Source organism: Dermacentor variabilis, chromosome 6, assembly GCF_050947875.1.
Source record: "Dermacentor variabilis isolate Ectoservices chromosome 6, ASM5094787v1, whole genome shotgun sequence".
NCBI classification, from domain to species: Eukaryota; Metazoa; Arthropoda; class Arachnida; order Ixodida; family Ixodidae; genus Dermacentor; species Dermacentor variabilis.
Window position 1 is genome coordinate 34572076 of NC_134573.1, and position 16225 is coordinate 34588300.

General features: G+C 47.0%; 1 protein-coding gene across 1 annotated transcript in view; it reads right to left on the reverse strand.

The window, feature by feature from the left end:
• The window catches only part of LOC142584720 (dnaJ homolog subfamily C member 2), a 127858-nt gene that overhangs the window by 86239 nt on the left and 25394 nt on the right, over positions 1-16225 (reverse strand). The window contains exon 5 of the mRNA XM_075694939.1: positions 10077-10221. Within this exon, the coding sequence (XP_075551054.1) occupies positions 10077-10221 (145 nt within the window). The remainder of the gene's footprint in view (positions 1-10076; positions 10222-16225) is intronic.

The window sequence follows — 16225 nt, forward strand, 5'->3', positions numbered from 1 at the left end:
TGCATTTCCTGACAGGTGTCACAACTGACCTCTGGCGGTTCTTATGTTGGGCCCGTGCCATGGTGTCTTCACCTTCCCTAGTTTGTCGGGGAGCGGTAAGCTTACGACTGAAAAATGGGAGACATTGTCAACAAGAGCGGCCTACTTGGAGGCAGTCAATGCAAACGATGAGGTCGGCGCTGACGATGTCAGTTACGTCTTTCATGGTTGTATTCGTCGTATTCGGCGTTGTATTCAGCATCTTCTTCGTCATCAGAGTCTTCATTTCGTTGTTTGTCGATAATGGGGGATGTGGAGAAGTTAGAGTACTGGCAACCTCACCCCCGGAGGCCGCTGCGGCTAATTTCCCCGTCGAGGGCTACAGGATCTGCCCCTAGTGATGTTGGTAAAACTGTGATGAGACGGCGAATTTTAGCGTGCAAGAGATGGAGAAGGAGAATGTGGTCGTGGCATCGTCGTATTTTGCGGCTGAATGTTCACAGGAGTGTCATTGTAGGTGCGTCGACCGTCATGCAGAGAATGGGCATAGTTGGCAGGAAAGCTTGGGTACTGAGTGGCGCGATAGTTGTTCCATTTGTGGCAAATTTGATAGACGTGTCCAGCTTTGCCACAATGGTAGCACACTGGTCGATGGTCGACGATGTGCCACAAATCGTTTTTCCGAAGCTGATAGTTCGGCGGCAATTCTCCATGGAGCCAAGGAGTGGCGTGCGCATCTCAAAGATACGGCATTGCTTGTGCTGGCATGATCGGCGGGGTCAGTAGAGCTGACGAGGGTGACAATGTCGACTCAGTTTGTAGCATAGGTGATGTTCTAGTTGTGGGTGTCAACGGCGTCAAAATTGTGTTGATTGGACGGTAAACAGCCTCTGCATAAGTAAGGTGCCGCAGCACATTACCACAGCCTGGAAACGAAAAAGTTTGCCGGACTTCTTACCGGATCACATTAGCTGCAAAACATAACGCTGGCGCCGGTTCCACAGGCGCAACAACAAATCCGAGCTGCCGAAGCACTTCTTGCACAACCTGTCGGACAACTTCACACAGAGGCCTGTCGTTACTCACTCACAGCCAGTACGGAAGTGTTCGCTGCCAAGTTACTCAGGTCATACTGGCAGTATTGTACTGTAAGGCCCGTTCAATGGCTGTAGCCTCTTTTGTGAACTCCGCCACTGTTGTGAGTGGGTTTCTCACAAGGTCAGCAAAGAGTTGCTCTTTCACTCTCCACAAGAGATACCACAGCTTTCTTTCCTCTGACCCCATGTCGGGGTCTGCCCTACGGAAAAGATGGGCCATGTCTTCTGAGGACATAGCAATGCTCTCATTGGGGTTTTGAATGCGGATTTTAAGGAGACGCTGTGCATTTTCCCTCCTGTCGATGCTTGTAAAGGTATCCAGCAGCTGTGCACGGAAGTCGTCCCACGTGGCAAAGCTCCTCTCCCAGTTGGCAAACCATGTACGAGCATTGTTCTTCAGATCTTGGACGCGTTTGAACTGGTCTAGCCAATCTTGGACGTCTTCAAAGGCATCACCATAAAAGCTCTCCAGAACCATAGGATTCTGCAGTGTTACTTGCGATAAGGCTACAGTGGGCATGACAGTTGTAGGAGGCAAACAATTCCTTAAGGTTTCTTGCAGGGGACTGGACTCGGGAGCTAGGCTTAGCAGGCGACAAGTGGACCAACCGACGTTTCGATGCGCGATGGCGATTCCAGGCTTGATCGTCGGCTCTGCGAAGGGGTGCTAAGCATGAAGAATACGTCGCACCTCCACCAGTGTAACGACATGGGATCGACGAGAATGCAGAGCAGCACCACCAAGAAATACACTTTATCAGTCATCAAAGAAAATCAATGAGTTCTTCAATGCGTACTATCAATTGGTGGAGTGTGCAGGTTCCCTTTTTCCATCTGGAACTTCGTATCCGGACTTCACCCCCCGTCTTGGCCAAGCCTGCCAATGTGCCTCAGCAAGGTGTTACCGCACCACCAGTGGTCGCCTGCGCCAAAGTACCAAGACAGTGAGACCCTGTCATTTTCAACGGCACCGATGAGCACAACGTCGAGGACTGGTTCACTTCGTATGAGCGGGCGAAGGCCCACAATAAATGGGATGATGGTGACAGACTCAGCAACGTCAACTTTTACCTGGCGGGCGAGGCACAGCTGTGGTTCCACAACTATGAAGCTAATATTGCCAACTGGTAGTCCTTTAAAAAGACCTTCGCGGAAGTCTTCGGCTGACCTGCTGTTCGCAAGCTCAGCGCAGAACAGCACCTATGCGGTTGCACCCATCAATCCGGCGAAAAATTTATGTCCTACATTGAGGATATTGTCAACCTCTGCCATCGCATCAACACTGATATGTCCAAATCCGATAAAATTTGGCACATCATGAAGGGGATTGAGGACGACGCCTTCCAAATGCTCATTGCCAAAAATCCCCAAACTGTCACAGACATTCAGTACTACCAGAGCTATGACGAGTTGCGGAAACAGTGCACTTCTACACGCCTCCAGAGCTCTGACACGGCCAACATCTCAGCATTAACTGTTGGTGCTGCTGCTATTGACACCTAAATGTTAATGCAGCAAATTCAGCAGTTTGTCCGGGAAGAAGTGGCACGACAATTGTCCCTTGTTCCCCACGTCTTAGACTCCGCACAGGTGCTTGCTCCCGCATTTCGACAAGCCATAGAGGAGCAAATTTCTGAGGCAATACCAACTTCCTACCTGTTTCTGCTCCTCTGACTTTCAAGTTCCAAGTTTTATTGCTTCATTCATTAGTGGTATACATATGCAGTAGAAGTTATACAGAAAGAGGACCCACAGTTATAAACTGCAGCGGGACCTCTTGTTTTTAGTTATATAATAATATATAAATAAAGAGGCGTCAGTTGCGGTTATAAACAAAGAATGGATTACACAATTTCTACCAGTGTTAAAGTAATAAAACCTATGGCAACACATCACAACATAAAAGAAATTACATAATAAGCAACATAAACATACTTCAAAGAATAGATGCAGTTTACAGGGTATTAATATAAGCTCTCAGTGAATGTTGGTATGACGATAATGTAGGTGAGGATTTCACGTGAGTAGGTAAGTTATTCCACATTTTCACACTAGCAAAACCAACAGTTAGTTTGCCATAGTTGCTGCGTGATTTTGGAAGTAAAAGGTTATTTTGTAAAGAGAACCTGGTAGTGTTAGGATTAGCAAGACTATTCCTGCCAATGACATAATGTAATTGTGGGTTTTTAAGAAGGCGGTGAATAACGATGCTGTGGTTGTACCAGATAATTTTATTTATTGTGAGGATACTTAACTCAGTGAAGATGGGGGTAACATGAGCGTTATAAGGAGCTGAAGCGATGATACGGACAGTGTTATTTTGGATGTGCTGCAAGGGAGCTAGCTATATGACAGCGATATGCAAGACCCCAAGAACTGATATAGTAATTTAAATGGCTATAAATGAAGGCATAATACAATGTCAGGAGAGCGTGCTTTTGAAAGTACTGTCTGGCCTTTAAAAGCACCCTGATACCATAGGCAGCTTTCTTTTTTATGAAGCTGACATGCAAATTAAACTTTAGAAAGGAGTCTAATTGAACACCTAAAAATGAGCACTCATTAGATGGTAATATTGGGTGTGAAGCTATGTACAGTGGTGGAAGGTTATGTTGAGGTTTACTGTGTGAACTAAATACCACAAACTTTGTTTTCTGAGGGTTAATTAGCAATTTATTTTTTTTTGCACCAACCACTGACATTATTTAGTTCATCATTTAAAAGCTCAGTTAGCGTAAAGATGTCGTTATGTGAGGCGTAAATAGTGGTGTCGTCCGCGTACAAAAGACATTCTGTAGAAGTTAGGCAGTTTGGGAAATCATTAATGAAGATTAAAAATAAAAGGGGACCGAGTATGGACCCCTGTGGAACGCCAGTGTTAATTATTTTTGTGTCAGACAGCACTCCTGAAATGCAAACCTGTTGCTGTCTGTTGTATAAATAGCTTCGCAGTAGTTCCAAAGATGGACCTGTTATGCCATATGCGCTGAGTTTAGTAAAGAGAATGTTGTGATTAATGGAATCCAATGCTTTCGAGTAATCGATAAATACAGATCCTACGAATCTGCCCCCATCAATCTCCGCTTTGATCTTGTCAGTGAGGGTGATTAAAGCTAGGTTAGTAGAATATCCAGCACGAAAACCAAACTGTCTTGGTGTTAATAATTGGAACTTGTCCAAGTAATTAGATAGGCGGTGTGCTAATAGTTTTTCTATTACTTTACTGAAACACGGCAAGATGGATATGGGCCTGTAGTTTGCTAGTAAGGTGACGTCTCCTTTTTTTGTGCACAGGAAATTATTTTTGACCTTTTCAAGTCACTAGGAAAAACGGCAGTTTTAAAGATTAAATTGACAATGCGACTGCAAGCTTCACATATGCTTGAAAGAGCGTAGGTTAGGGCGTGTTGATGCTGTCAACAATTTCTTTGATATGATACGAGCATATGGAATCTAAACCAGGACTGCAATTTTTAAGCTGAAGTCGCACGCAGGCAGTCACCAGCAACGCTGCTCGGCATGAATCCTGGTCGACCTGCAAATGACTTCTACGCTGCGCCTGCCCGCCCAAACCCAGCACCCTTTGGCCGTCCCGTACCACCGTTCACTAATCCTTGGTGCACCTCGGCTAACAGGCCTATCTGCTACTTCTGTTGCCTAACTGGCCATGTCGCTCGTTTCTGTCATCGTTGTGACTTCCGTACTAGTGTGGGCGAAGAAAATCGGGGCTCCTTAAATCCTGAGCCACCGTACCTGATCTCCTCCCACACAACGATGGACACCTGCTCACCGAATCGACGTGGCTATGGCACATCCTCACAACGTCCCCGTTCAGTTTCCCCTATGCTTCTTCGCCCCCCACCCGTTCAAGCGGAAAACTAGCCATCGCTGTTCTGGAGGCAAGAACTGTGCTCGTGTCGACAACTTCAAGGCCTCGATTTCTACCTGCGAACGAAACAACCGTGAATATTGAAGGTGTTTCCGTGCAAGCACTCGTTGATAATGGAGCCGCTGTTGTCTGTTAGTGGAGAAATGTGCCGCAAGTTAAAAAAGATCACGGTTCCGCTTTCCGACATCTCCCTGCACACTGCAACCGCGCACCACCTTCAACCTTCAGTGGCATGTACAGCTCGCCTTGTCATTCAGGACAAATTTGACGCAGTCAAATTTGTCGTTTTTTTTTCACCATGTTCGAACAACGTTATTTTGGGTTGGGACTTTCTTGCTACTAACCATGCTGTTGTTGACTGTGCGCGTGCCGAACTTGAGTTGTTGCCGATGTGCGACGCCTCCTCTGACAAGCCACCTTTTTCTCGAGTGGTCGTCGCCGCGGACACTGACGTACCTCCTTTGTCTTGTGTTCTTGTACCACTTTCTTGCAGCTATGCTCCCTCTTCCACCGTCCTGTTTGCGCCCTCCAAAGCCTTCACATCTTGCAAAAACTTCCTCCTCCCTTTTGCAGTTTTCACAGTTGAAAGCTCTTGCAGCGCCATTTATGTCACGAATTGCTTTTCTTCTACAGCCACCTTATTCAGTGGCAAATGTATAGGTCGGCTTGACGATATTGATTCCGGCTACTCTATTCAACTTCCTGACGATACGTTAAGTCTTCTTGTCAACAGCCTGTGACCAGAGCCGATTCGTCCTCGTTAGAAGCCTTCCTTCCGTTAATTAACTCTGAACTCCTGGCTGCCCAGCGTACCCAACTCTTGGAGTTGCTCGGCCGCTTTCGGATGTCATTCGATCATAAGCAATGTTCCTTGGGCCGCACATCCGCCATCGTTCACCACATGGACACCGGCACTCATGCACTTCTATGCCAACGTCCATACTGAGTTTCTTACGCTGAACGCCGTGTCATTGATGAACAAGTTAACGACATGCTTCATCATGGCGTTATTCAGCCCTCACACAGCCCTTCGGCCTCCCCAGTTGTGCTGGTGAAGAAAGAGGATGGTAGCGTCAGATTTTGCATTGATTATAGGTGCCTTAACAAGATCAAGCAAAAAGATGTCTATCCACTGCCCAGAATTGACAACGCTATCGACTGCTTGCAAGGAGCAGAGTTCTTTCTCTTTTTGGACCTTCGATCTGGGTACTGGCAGGCCCCTATGAATGAAGCTGACGATGCCAAGACTGCGTTTGTAACCCCAGACGGCCTATATGACTTTAATGTGACGCTGTTCGGCCTTTTAATGCACCTGCCACCTTCAAACGTTTCATGGACAACATACTTAGAGGCCTCAAATGGCACACGTGTCTTTGCTACCTGGACAACGTTGTAGTCTTTTCGAAGGACTTTGGCTTCCATCTGACTTGCAAGCGTCCTGACTTGCCTTTCACACACTGGACTGCAGCTTAATTTGAAGAAGTGCCACTTTGCCGCCTGCCGGCTTACCATCTTAGGCCATGTTGTCAGCAAGGATGGCGTCCTTCTAGACCCTGCAAAGCTTCGCACCGTTACCGAGTTCCCCAGGCTGTCTATGCTGAAAGAACATCTAGCATTATAGGCCTGTGCTTGTACTTCTGCCAATTCGTGCGTAACTTCACTTCCATAATCGCCCCCTCAACGCAGCTGCTTGCCAACTGTCAAGGCATCTCCACATGGTCTACCGCTTGTGAAGACACGTTCGCCACATTATGGCATCTTTTGATATCTCTGCCTATTCTACAACATTTAGACCCGAATGCTCCTACCGAAATCCACACGAGCGCAAGTGGAGTAGGCCTCGGCGCTATTCTTGACCAGCGTAAGTCTGGCTTCGAAGAGTACATAGTCTCTTACACCAGCCGCACTCTCACCAAAGCAGAAAGAAACTATTCGGTCACTGAAAAAGAAAGTCTTGCAATTGTTTGGGCAATCACAAAATTTTGACCTTACATATATGGCCGTCCATTTGACATTGTGACCAATCACCATGCCCTGTGCTGGTTGTTGTCATTAAAAGGCCCATCTGGCCGCCTAGCTCATTGGGCACTTCGTCTACAGGACTATGACATCCGTGTTGTCTACCAGTCAGGCCATAAGCATTCGAATGCTGACGCTCTTTCGCGCTCACTACTGCCCGATGAGCATGGTACTCCATCTGTCTCCAGCTACGATTCTTCATCTCTTACATTCGCTGGCATGCCAGCAGAGCAATGCAGGGATCGTTGGATAGCCTCTCTTCTGGAGAATTTATCTCAACCGTCACCTCGCACCACTGACCACTCGCTTCGTCGCACTACTCGCTACTTTGCCATCCGCGAAGGGCTCCTGTACCGCCACAACTACCTACCCGATACCCATAAATGGTTGCTAGTGATTCCTCGCCATTTACGTTCCGACGTCTGTGCCTCTTCTTATGTGGATCCACAATGCGCCCATGCTGGTGTACTAAAGACGTATGCACGCCTAGAGCTTCAATACTACTGGCGAGGAATGTACCGCTTCGTTCAGTAGTACGTCCACTTGTGCTCCAAGTGCCAATGCCGCAAGAGCCACAAAATAACAGAACCGCTCCAACCATTGCCTTGTCCCTCCCGACCTTTCGACCGTATCGGCACTGATTTGTACAGCCCTCTACCGTACGCCCCAGATGGCAACTGCTAGGTTATTGTTGCCGTGAACCACCTCACGCGCTACGCCGAAACTTCATCACTCCCGGCGGCCACAGCATGTGAAGTTGGCTTGTTCAAACTTTGCAACCTTGTTCTTCGAGTTCTTCGACATGGCGTGCCTCGCGAGCTACTGAGTGATCGTGGTTGTTCATTTCTATCCAAAGCTGTAGAAACCCTCCTTTGCGATTGCAACGTTGCCCATAGAACTACAACTGCCTACTATCCACAAACCAATGGTACGATTGAACGCTTCAATCATACTCTCTGCGACATGCTTGCCATGTACGTCTCCGCTGACCACACTAACTCAGACCGCATCCTTCCCTTTGTTACGTATGCTTACAATAGCGCCACTCAGTCTACTACGAGATTGTCTCCCTTCTTTTTTCTTTATGGTCGCGAACCTTCCACATTTACGGACACAATTCTTCTGTATCGCCCTGACGCTTCCGAATCTACGACTCTATCTGAAGCCGCCATTTATGCCGAAGAATGTCGCGAGATCGCTCGCTCACTTACCGCGCAAGATCAAACCAACCAGAAATATGGCTGTGACGCAAGCTTGATTTTTGCATCATATTCACCTGGGACGCTGGCATGGCTTCTTGTTCCTTTCTCTACTCCTGGCCTTCCTACAAAGTTGAGCTCAAAGTATGACAGCCCTTATCGGGTTCTACAACAGACGTCCCCAGTCAACTACATCATTGAGCCTATTCAGCCATCTGCGGACCAACGGCATCACAGACGCGAAACTGTTCATGTCGACTGACTGAAGCTGCACTACGATCCACCAGTGCTGCCTGTTCCATAGGTCGCCAGGATGGCTCCTTTTTTGCCGGGGAGTGATTGTAGTGAGAAATACGGACGCCAGAAGAAGATGAAGACACAGAAGACGGTGTCTGTTGTTGCTGCTCGCGCTCGCCCCGCTCGGCCGTTGTCTCTTTCTGTGCATTCATATAAAACGCTGAGCACGTCTAGCCTTAAACGCATACTATCATGAGAGTTTTACTTCAAGTATACATTTAAGAAGTGACACAATGTTTGATGCGGATGATGCGATCACACACAAGACAATTCATCATGGAAAAAAAAAGGAAAGCAAGAAAAGAACCTTGCATGAAAATTTCTTGCAATGACTACTGATACAGTGAAACCTCGTTAAACCGTAGTTGGCCGGAGCTCGGAAAAAGTATGTACTAAACGATAGTACTGTTTAACCGAAATAGCATGAGATCGACCATTTACCTGTCAAAAAAGAAACTCAGAGAAAGTGCGATGAAAGGGAAAAAAAACATGCAGTATTTATTCACTTTGGGCAACGAAAGTGTTATTTTCATTTGATGCCACCACGGCCTAGCAGCGACAACAGCGGCCTCAAATCTGCGAGCCAGCTTTTCAGCCCGCCACCCCTCTTTTCGGCAAACACTCGCGTGGCAAATTCCTTGTTGGCATTACGTATTCTCAGTGCACGCATGCGGTAGCGCTGCAGAAGTCGCGGGGTGCTGTTCTTGTCGCGACGATTGCGTTCATGAGGCTGAGGTAACGCGCAGTTTCTGCCACTGTTGGGTCTGCCACTGTCGGGCCTGAATCGCCCGTGCTGTCGCTTTCCGTGTCGTCCTCATCACTGTCGCTAGCCGGCACTTCGGCAACAACAGAGGCAACGATGGCGAAAAGTCAAACCTCGTAGCCAACATCCCTTCGCGGTCACAGCAGCGCTGCCGAGCAACTTCTTCACATTTCAAATGCCACACACCGTAGTTAACAACAGATCCCTGTCACATGCCAGTAGCGACTTCTTCATGTCACATTTGATAGCCCGAACAATGTCTAATTTTTCTTCTATGCTGAGCATCTGGCGTCCATTTTATCCGAGTTTCGGCCTGACGCAAGTCCTTGCATGCACAGCCACAACGCTTTCTAGCACGCCACCGAAATGATGTTGATGTTGATGTGGCTTCGCTCCCAAATGCACAGGGTGCTTGGAGGCCGTTGTTCTGATCTCTGAGGCTTGTTGTTCTGCCAGGCCGCCCGATGGAGACGGCGCACTGCTGTGTTTGCGTGACGAAAAGTGGAAACACTACGTGTAAACCGATACATATGCAATAAGCTGGTATGGTTTATTGCGGATACAAAACACGTTATGCTCATTGACCGCTGAGTCGGGGATTTCACTTTTACTTTTAAAACGAAACTACTGTTTAAGTGGGGACGGTTTAACGAGGTTTTACTGTATACTCGTCAGCAGTTAATGCACATCAAAAATTGGGTACACACGACTCCTTTCATTATTCTTGTATTGAAATGTGGCTTCCGTGGTCAGGAATTGAACATCACGCTCAGCAGCCACCCCAGAACGTAGCATGCACAAGCCACCTTTGACAGCAAGCTGTGCTGTCTCACCTTGCATTTGCATCAAAGACTGGCCGAAATGTGGCAAAGAAATTGTTCCGTGATTCTGCACAATTGGTTGGGATGTCATCGTCAAATTCAGGGTCCACGCTGTCGTAGGAACGTCGCCGCACGGGGTTGCCCAGTATTTCGTATGCTGCAAGAGAGCAAGAAGAATCAGGAACTCTGGTAGGCTGGCAAAGTGAAGCAATTTTTTAGGGATGTTGACAGATGTGTGCAGGGATGGCATAGGGCGAGTTAACCATTTTCAATTCCACTGAGGCTTATTTCATTAAATCCTTGTTAACTCTAAGCTGTAAAAACAGCAAAAATTTTTAGATAAGCAGAGTACTGAGATAAGTGAATTCACGAAAATATAAGCCTCTGGCTGTCGACAGACTACATAGAATTTTTCAAAATAGGTGCCAGTAGCTGCTAACTTTCACCCAAAAGTTCAACCTACCAGGAGCAATATTTTTGGCAGATCACTTTGCGAGATATGGTGCGACTTGGCCCCCAACACGTTAAGTATCTACGGACGTTAGCAATCCTTGCACAGAGCCAAGCAAACGCTGTTACACAAAGACACCGACGTGTCCAAAGCCTAGTCACATATATCGTGAAAGCTGCTCTAATGTCAGTGATTTGCACTGCTTATACAATGTCATGCTCGCGCCTTTCTTGCAGGAGTATTCACTAAATCCACAGTCAAGCATCACAACTAACGTGGCCTAGCGAGCAGATCCACAAACATACAAATGCACACGTGAGCATGCACATTGCGGAATGAATGAATGTTTGATGTCTTATGGCGCAAGGGCCAAGTATGGCCAAAAAGCGCCATGTCCGTGGTAATGACTTCGCAGTGTAATCATGAGTTCGATGAAGTTGGTGTGACGTGGCTGTAGAGGGGCCTTAAAAATGGTAGCGCTAAAATGCGTAAAATCTGCATAATAAGATTATGGCGATGACTTATGACGTGTACTATGAAAATTAAGATCCATTTAAAAAGAATGAATGATACGATGTGTAAAAATATATAAGGTTATAAGATATGCTAGAGCCCTACTGCTTCCTTAGAGCCCTTGAGACACAAGGGCCTGGAGACATGTGCTATATAAAACATCTATCACAGCGGCATCCTCTGTAGAGAGGATGCGCTACGAAACCTTTGGGCTATTAACATGCAAAACCACCTCTTTCAAAAAACCTAGGGCAGCTTTGGTGGTAAAAAGGGGTTCTTTACCAATAAACAGAGCAGGATGGAGAGGGAGACAATAGCGGTATGCTAGAGGAAAGTGTTCCCTTCTTTCTCTTTCGGCTTCCCGACACTCCACGAGGACGTGGAGGACGGTGAGCCGCTCACCACATCTACCACAGGTTGGAGGTTCATTGCCAGTCAACAGAAAATTGTGAGTACCATATGTGTGTCCTATTCTGAGTCAGCAGAATAGGATGTCAACTCTTCATGATTTAGTAACGGAGGGCCAGAAACCTAACTTTGGCTTAATCAGATGGAGCTTATTATTTGTTTCGCTGTCCCACGAGCGTTGCCAGTGTCTTCGCAGTTTGGTTCGCAAAAATGCTTGAGGTCTGTGGCAGGAATAGTTGTGGTGGTATTACCAGCTTGAGGTGTGACTATGTGGCCATTTGGTCGGCCAGCACATTACCTTCGATGCATCTATGGTCAGGAACCCAACATATTATTACATGTCTATGAGCTGAATAAATATTGCACAAATACGAGTAAAGCTGAATAAGAACAGGATTTTTGTGTTTTCTTAACGACATGAGCACTTTTACGACACTTAACGAGTCCGTAAATATAATTGCTTTTTCTAGTCCTAATTTCTTTATGTGTTTAACCGCACACAGTACTGCATAGGCTTCTGCGGTAAATATACTGGTATGGGGGTTCAATACACCTGATTCAGAAAAAGGGGAGCCACCAGCCGCGTGAGACACGCCAACATGCGATTTTGATGCATCAGTGACAGGACAAGAATACTTCGATTGGAGTTCATGGAAATGCATCCGAAGTTCGAGTTCTGGTGCATGTTTTGTAAGCCTTACAAAAAATATATCGCATTCAATCTCCTGCCACTCCCACGGAGGTAGATACTTCGCTGGAGGCATCAAGCGGTGTTCGAAGAGCGGGACATTCATTTCCACACTAAGCTCCCTCACGCGCAGTGAAAAAGGCCTTCTCATTGAGGGTCGATTGTGGTAAAGGGCAGTGTACGTCAAATCACTAATGGTTTCAGAACACGGATGATCAAGATTACAGTACATTTTAAGAAAATATGTAAAGCTGGTGCAAGATCTCTGCATATGGAGTGACCACTCACTCAATTCTACATATAAGCTTTCGATCGGGCTAGTTCTGAATGCGCCTGTCGCCAGATGGATACCGAGGTGGTGGACGGGATCCAGAATCTTTAGTGCGCTCGGGGTGGCAGAGTTGTATACTATGGCACCGTAGTCTAGCCGTGATTGAATGAGGCTCTTGTAGATATTCATTAGACATTTCCTGTCGCTACCCCATGTTGTGTAAGATAGCATTTTCAGCAAGTTCATTGTTTTTAGACATTTAGTTTTGAGATATTTTATGTGCGAGATGAAAGTAAGCTTACAAAGTATTAAACCTAGAAATTTGTGCTCTTTCTTGACAGGTATTTGCTCTCCACATAGTTCCATGCTCGGGTCTGGAACCAGGCTACTCTTTCTTGTAAAAAGAACACAAGAACTTTTGTGGGGGTTGATTTTAAACCCATTTTCATCTGCCCACTTAGATATCTTGCTCAATCTCTGCTGTACTTGTCTTTCGCACACTGCAAGGTTACAGGATTTAAAACCTATTTGTATGTCGTCTACGTAGACGGAATAAAATATAGCTGGTGGTAATGAAGCGCGGAGTGTGTTCATCTTAACTATAAAGAGGGTGCAGCTGAGCACACCTCCTTGGGGAACACCAGTTTCCTGTATAAATGGACGTGAAAGTACACTCCCGACTTTCATGCGGAATGTACGGTTGGACAAATAGCTTTCTATTAGGGTGAGCATATTGCCACGGATGCCCATTCCAGACAAGTCTCTCAAGATTCCGTAGCGCCATGTTGTGTCGTACGCCTTCTCCATATCGAGGAACACGGATAGGAAATATTGTTTATGTAGAAAGGCATCGCAAATGTATCCCTCAATGCGCACAAGGCGATCGGTTGTGTACAGCCCTTCTCTGAAGCCACACTGAAAGGGATCAAGCATTTGGTTTAATTTCAGGAAATGTATGAGTCACCGCTTAATCATTTTCTCAAACAGCTTACAAATGCAACTTGTGAGGGCTATCGGGCGGTAACTTGACGCCAACGAAGGATCTTTACCTTGCTTCAGAATGGCAATCACAATCGCTTCTCTCCATGCAAGTGGAAGATATCCAGCAGCCCAGATAGTGTTGAAAAGTGCAAGTAAAGTCAGTTATGTATCAATGTGTACGTTCTTAATTATGTCGTACATAATTCTATCAGATCCCGGTGCAGAGCTCTTGCATGCGCTCAAGGCAGCTCTCAACTCTGCAATACTAAAGGGGCGGTTGAACGGTTCATTCTGCCGACACTTTCTTATGAGTGGCTTGCGTTCTTCTATTTGTTTATATTTGAGAAAGGGTTTTGAATAATTGTTGGAACTTGACACGCTCTGGAAGTGCTCCCCAAGTGAGTCTGCTTGCTCAAGCAGGGTATCGCCTTGTGTGTTTACCAGGGGGAGTGAATAAGTTTGTCGTCCTTTTATCCTGTTAACCCTGTTCCAGACTTTCGCCTCCTCTGTATAAGAGTTGATACCCGATAAAAACTTCTGCCAACTCTTTCTCCTGGCCTGTCGGCGCGTTCTCCTGGCTTGAGACTCTGCTTTTTTGAAGTTAATAAGACTCTCTGCAGTGGGAGAGGCGCGTGACGATCCCCACGCTTTGTTCTGTTTCCTACGGGCGATTGCAAATTCGTTGTTCCACCAAGGTACACGTCGTTTGCATGCCGAACCACTTACTTCAGATATGCATTTTGATGCGGCATCTATTATGAACGCTGTAAAATACTCCACAGCAGCATCAATTTCTAAAGAAGACATGTCATTCCGTGAGATACTAGTGAGAGTTCGGAATTTCTCCCAGTCAGTTGTGTCGATCTTCCACCTAGGAGCCTGTGGTAGATATTCGTTTTCTTTATATGTTCTCAGAAGTATGGGGAAGTGGTCGCTCCCGTAAGGATTGTTTATAACTTCCCATTTGAGTTCATGCAGTATAGACGGGGAGACTATGCTGAGATCAATTGAGGAAAAAGTTCTGTTTGCAAGACAGCAATATGTGGATTCCTTCTCATTCAGAAGGCACGCACCAGAAGAAAAAAGGAACTGTTCAAGAAGACGACCTCGCGCATCTATACAACAGTCGCCCTACAGGGAGCTGTGCGCATTGAAATCGCCAAGAACAACTTAAGGTTCTGGCAATTGATCTATAAAGGATTGGAATGCATGCTTTGTTAATTTGTAATATTGGGGTATGGGGTATATGGAAGTTGTTTGTTTAGGAGAACAGCTCGAACCGCCACTGCTTCAAGAGGTGTTTGTAGCTGTAAAAGTTGACACGCAATGCTCTTATGGATAACAATAGCGACACCGCCCAATGATGCAATAGCATCATCGCGATCTTGGCGAAAAGTTATATACTGTCGGAGAAAGTTTGTGTGTTTGTATTTTAAGTGTGTTTCCTGTAAACACACCACTTTTGGATTGTGTTTTTGGATGAGTTCCTGCACATCATCAAGGTTTCTAAGAAGACCTCTGACGTTCCATTGAATTATTTGTGTATCCATATTGGAAGCCAATAGGTGCTGTGTGTACGGGAACGGAAGTTATGCCTTAGATTACAGAGCCCTTTCGAGGCCCTGTAATCGGGGTTTTGCCCTTTCTGGAGCGTTCGAGGGAGCCTCGCCGCTCCTTAGGCGCTTGGCGCGCCGTGAGGACAGGTGTAGTGTCCATTGCCTCTTGCGAGGCGCCGGACACGTGCTCTTGCAAGCGAGAAGTTACCAGCGAGGGTCCCGACTTGGAGGGCAAGACCCCTGCGTCCGCCAGCCCGGAGGTCGATGGGGCTCCCTGGGGGATTTGGCTGCACCGGCTGTTGCCAGCGCTGGAAGGGGCCGGGGAGGTTGGGGCAGCCTCGGCTGCGCCCACCTTCGGGGTCGGTGGCCCCGTCTGCTGGGTTGACGGAGCAGCGCTAGCTGCAACCGCCGCGGGGGCAGATGGCGTAACTGCCGACTCGCTGGTTGTGGGTCGGACAGCCGCCGGTGGCTGTTGTGCCGCTGCCCCCTGACGCGTCACATCGGCAAAACTTTTCTTGGGCAGGCATGAAACCCGCCTGTGTGCCTCCTTGAATGAGATATTCTCTTTTACTTTGATAGTTACGATTTCTTTTTCTTTCTTCCGGATGGACACGACCACAAGTTCGCGGCGTGCTCCCCATCACAATTTACACAGTGGAGAGAATTCTCACAAGCTTCAGAGGAGTGTTCATGTACGCTGCATTTCGTACAAGTTTGGCGGCCTCGGCAGCTCTGCAAACTGTGGCCAAAACGCTGGCACTTGAAACATCGGAGGGGATTTTGCACATACGGTCTTACACGGAGCTTGATGTACCCGGCCTCGATTGACTTGGGCAGGACACTTGAATTGAAGGTGAGTATTAGGTGTTTGGTCGCAATTTCTTTACCATCTCGCCTCATCTTAATTCTTTTGACATTTATAACATTCTGTTCACTGAAGCCCTCCAAGAGCTCAGCCTCAGTGAGCTCCAGCAAATCATCGTCTGAGACAACGCCGTGGGAGGTATTCATCGTGCGGTGCGGGGTTACTACTACTTGGGTCTCCCCAAATGATACTAGTTTAGGCAGTTTCTCAAATTGCTTCTGATCGCGGAGCTCCAAGAGGAGGTCACCGCTAGCCATCCTCGACGCCTTATATCCTGGACCAAAAACTTCGGTAAGAGACTTCGATACAAGGAATGATGAGATTGTTCGCACTTGTTTCGCTGGTTTTTCTGAGTCGATCATGCGAAAACGAAGAAAATTGTGGACTTGGCGTCCGAAAAACTGAAAGACCTCTTCGGTGCACCCTTG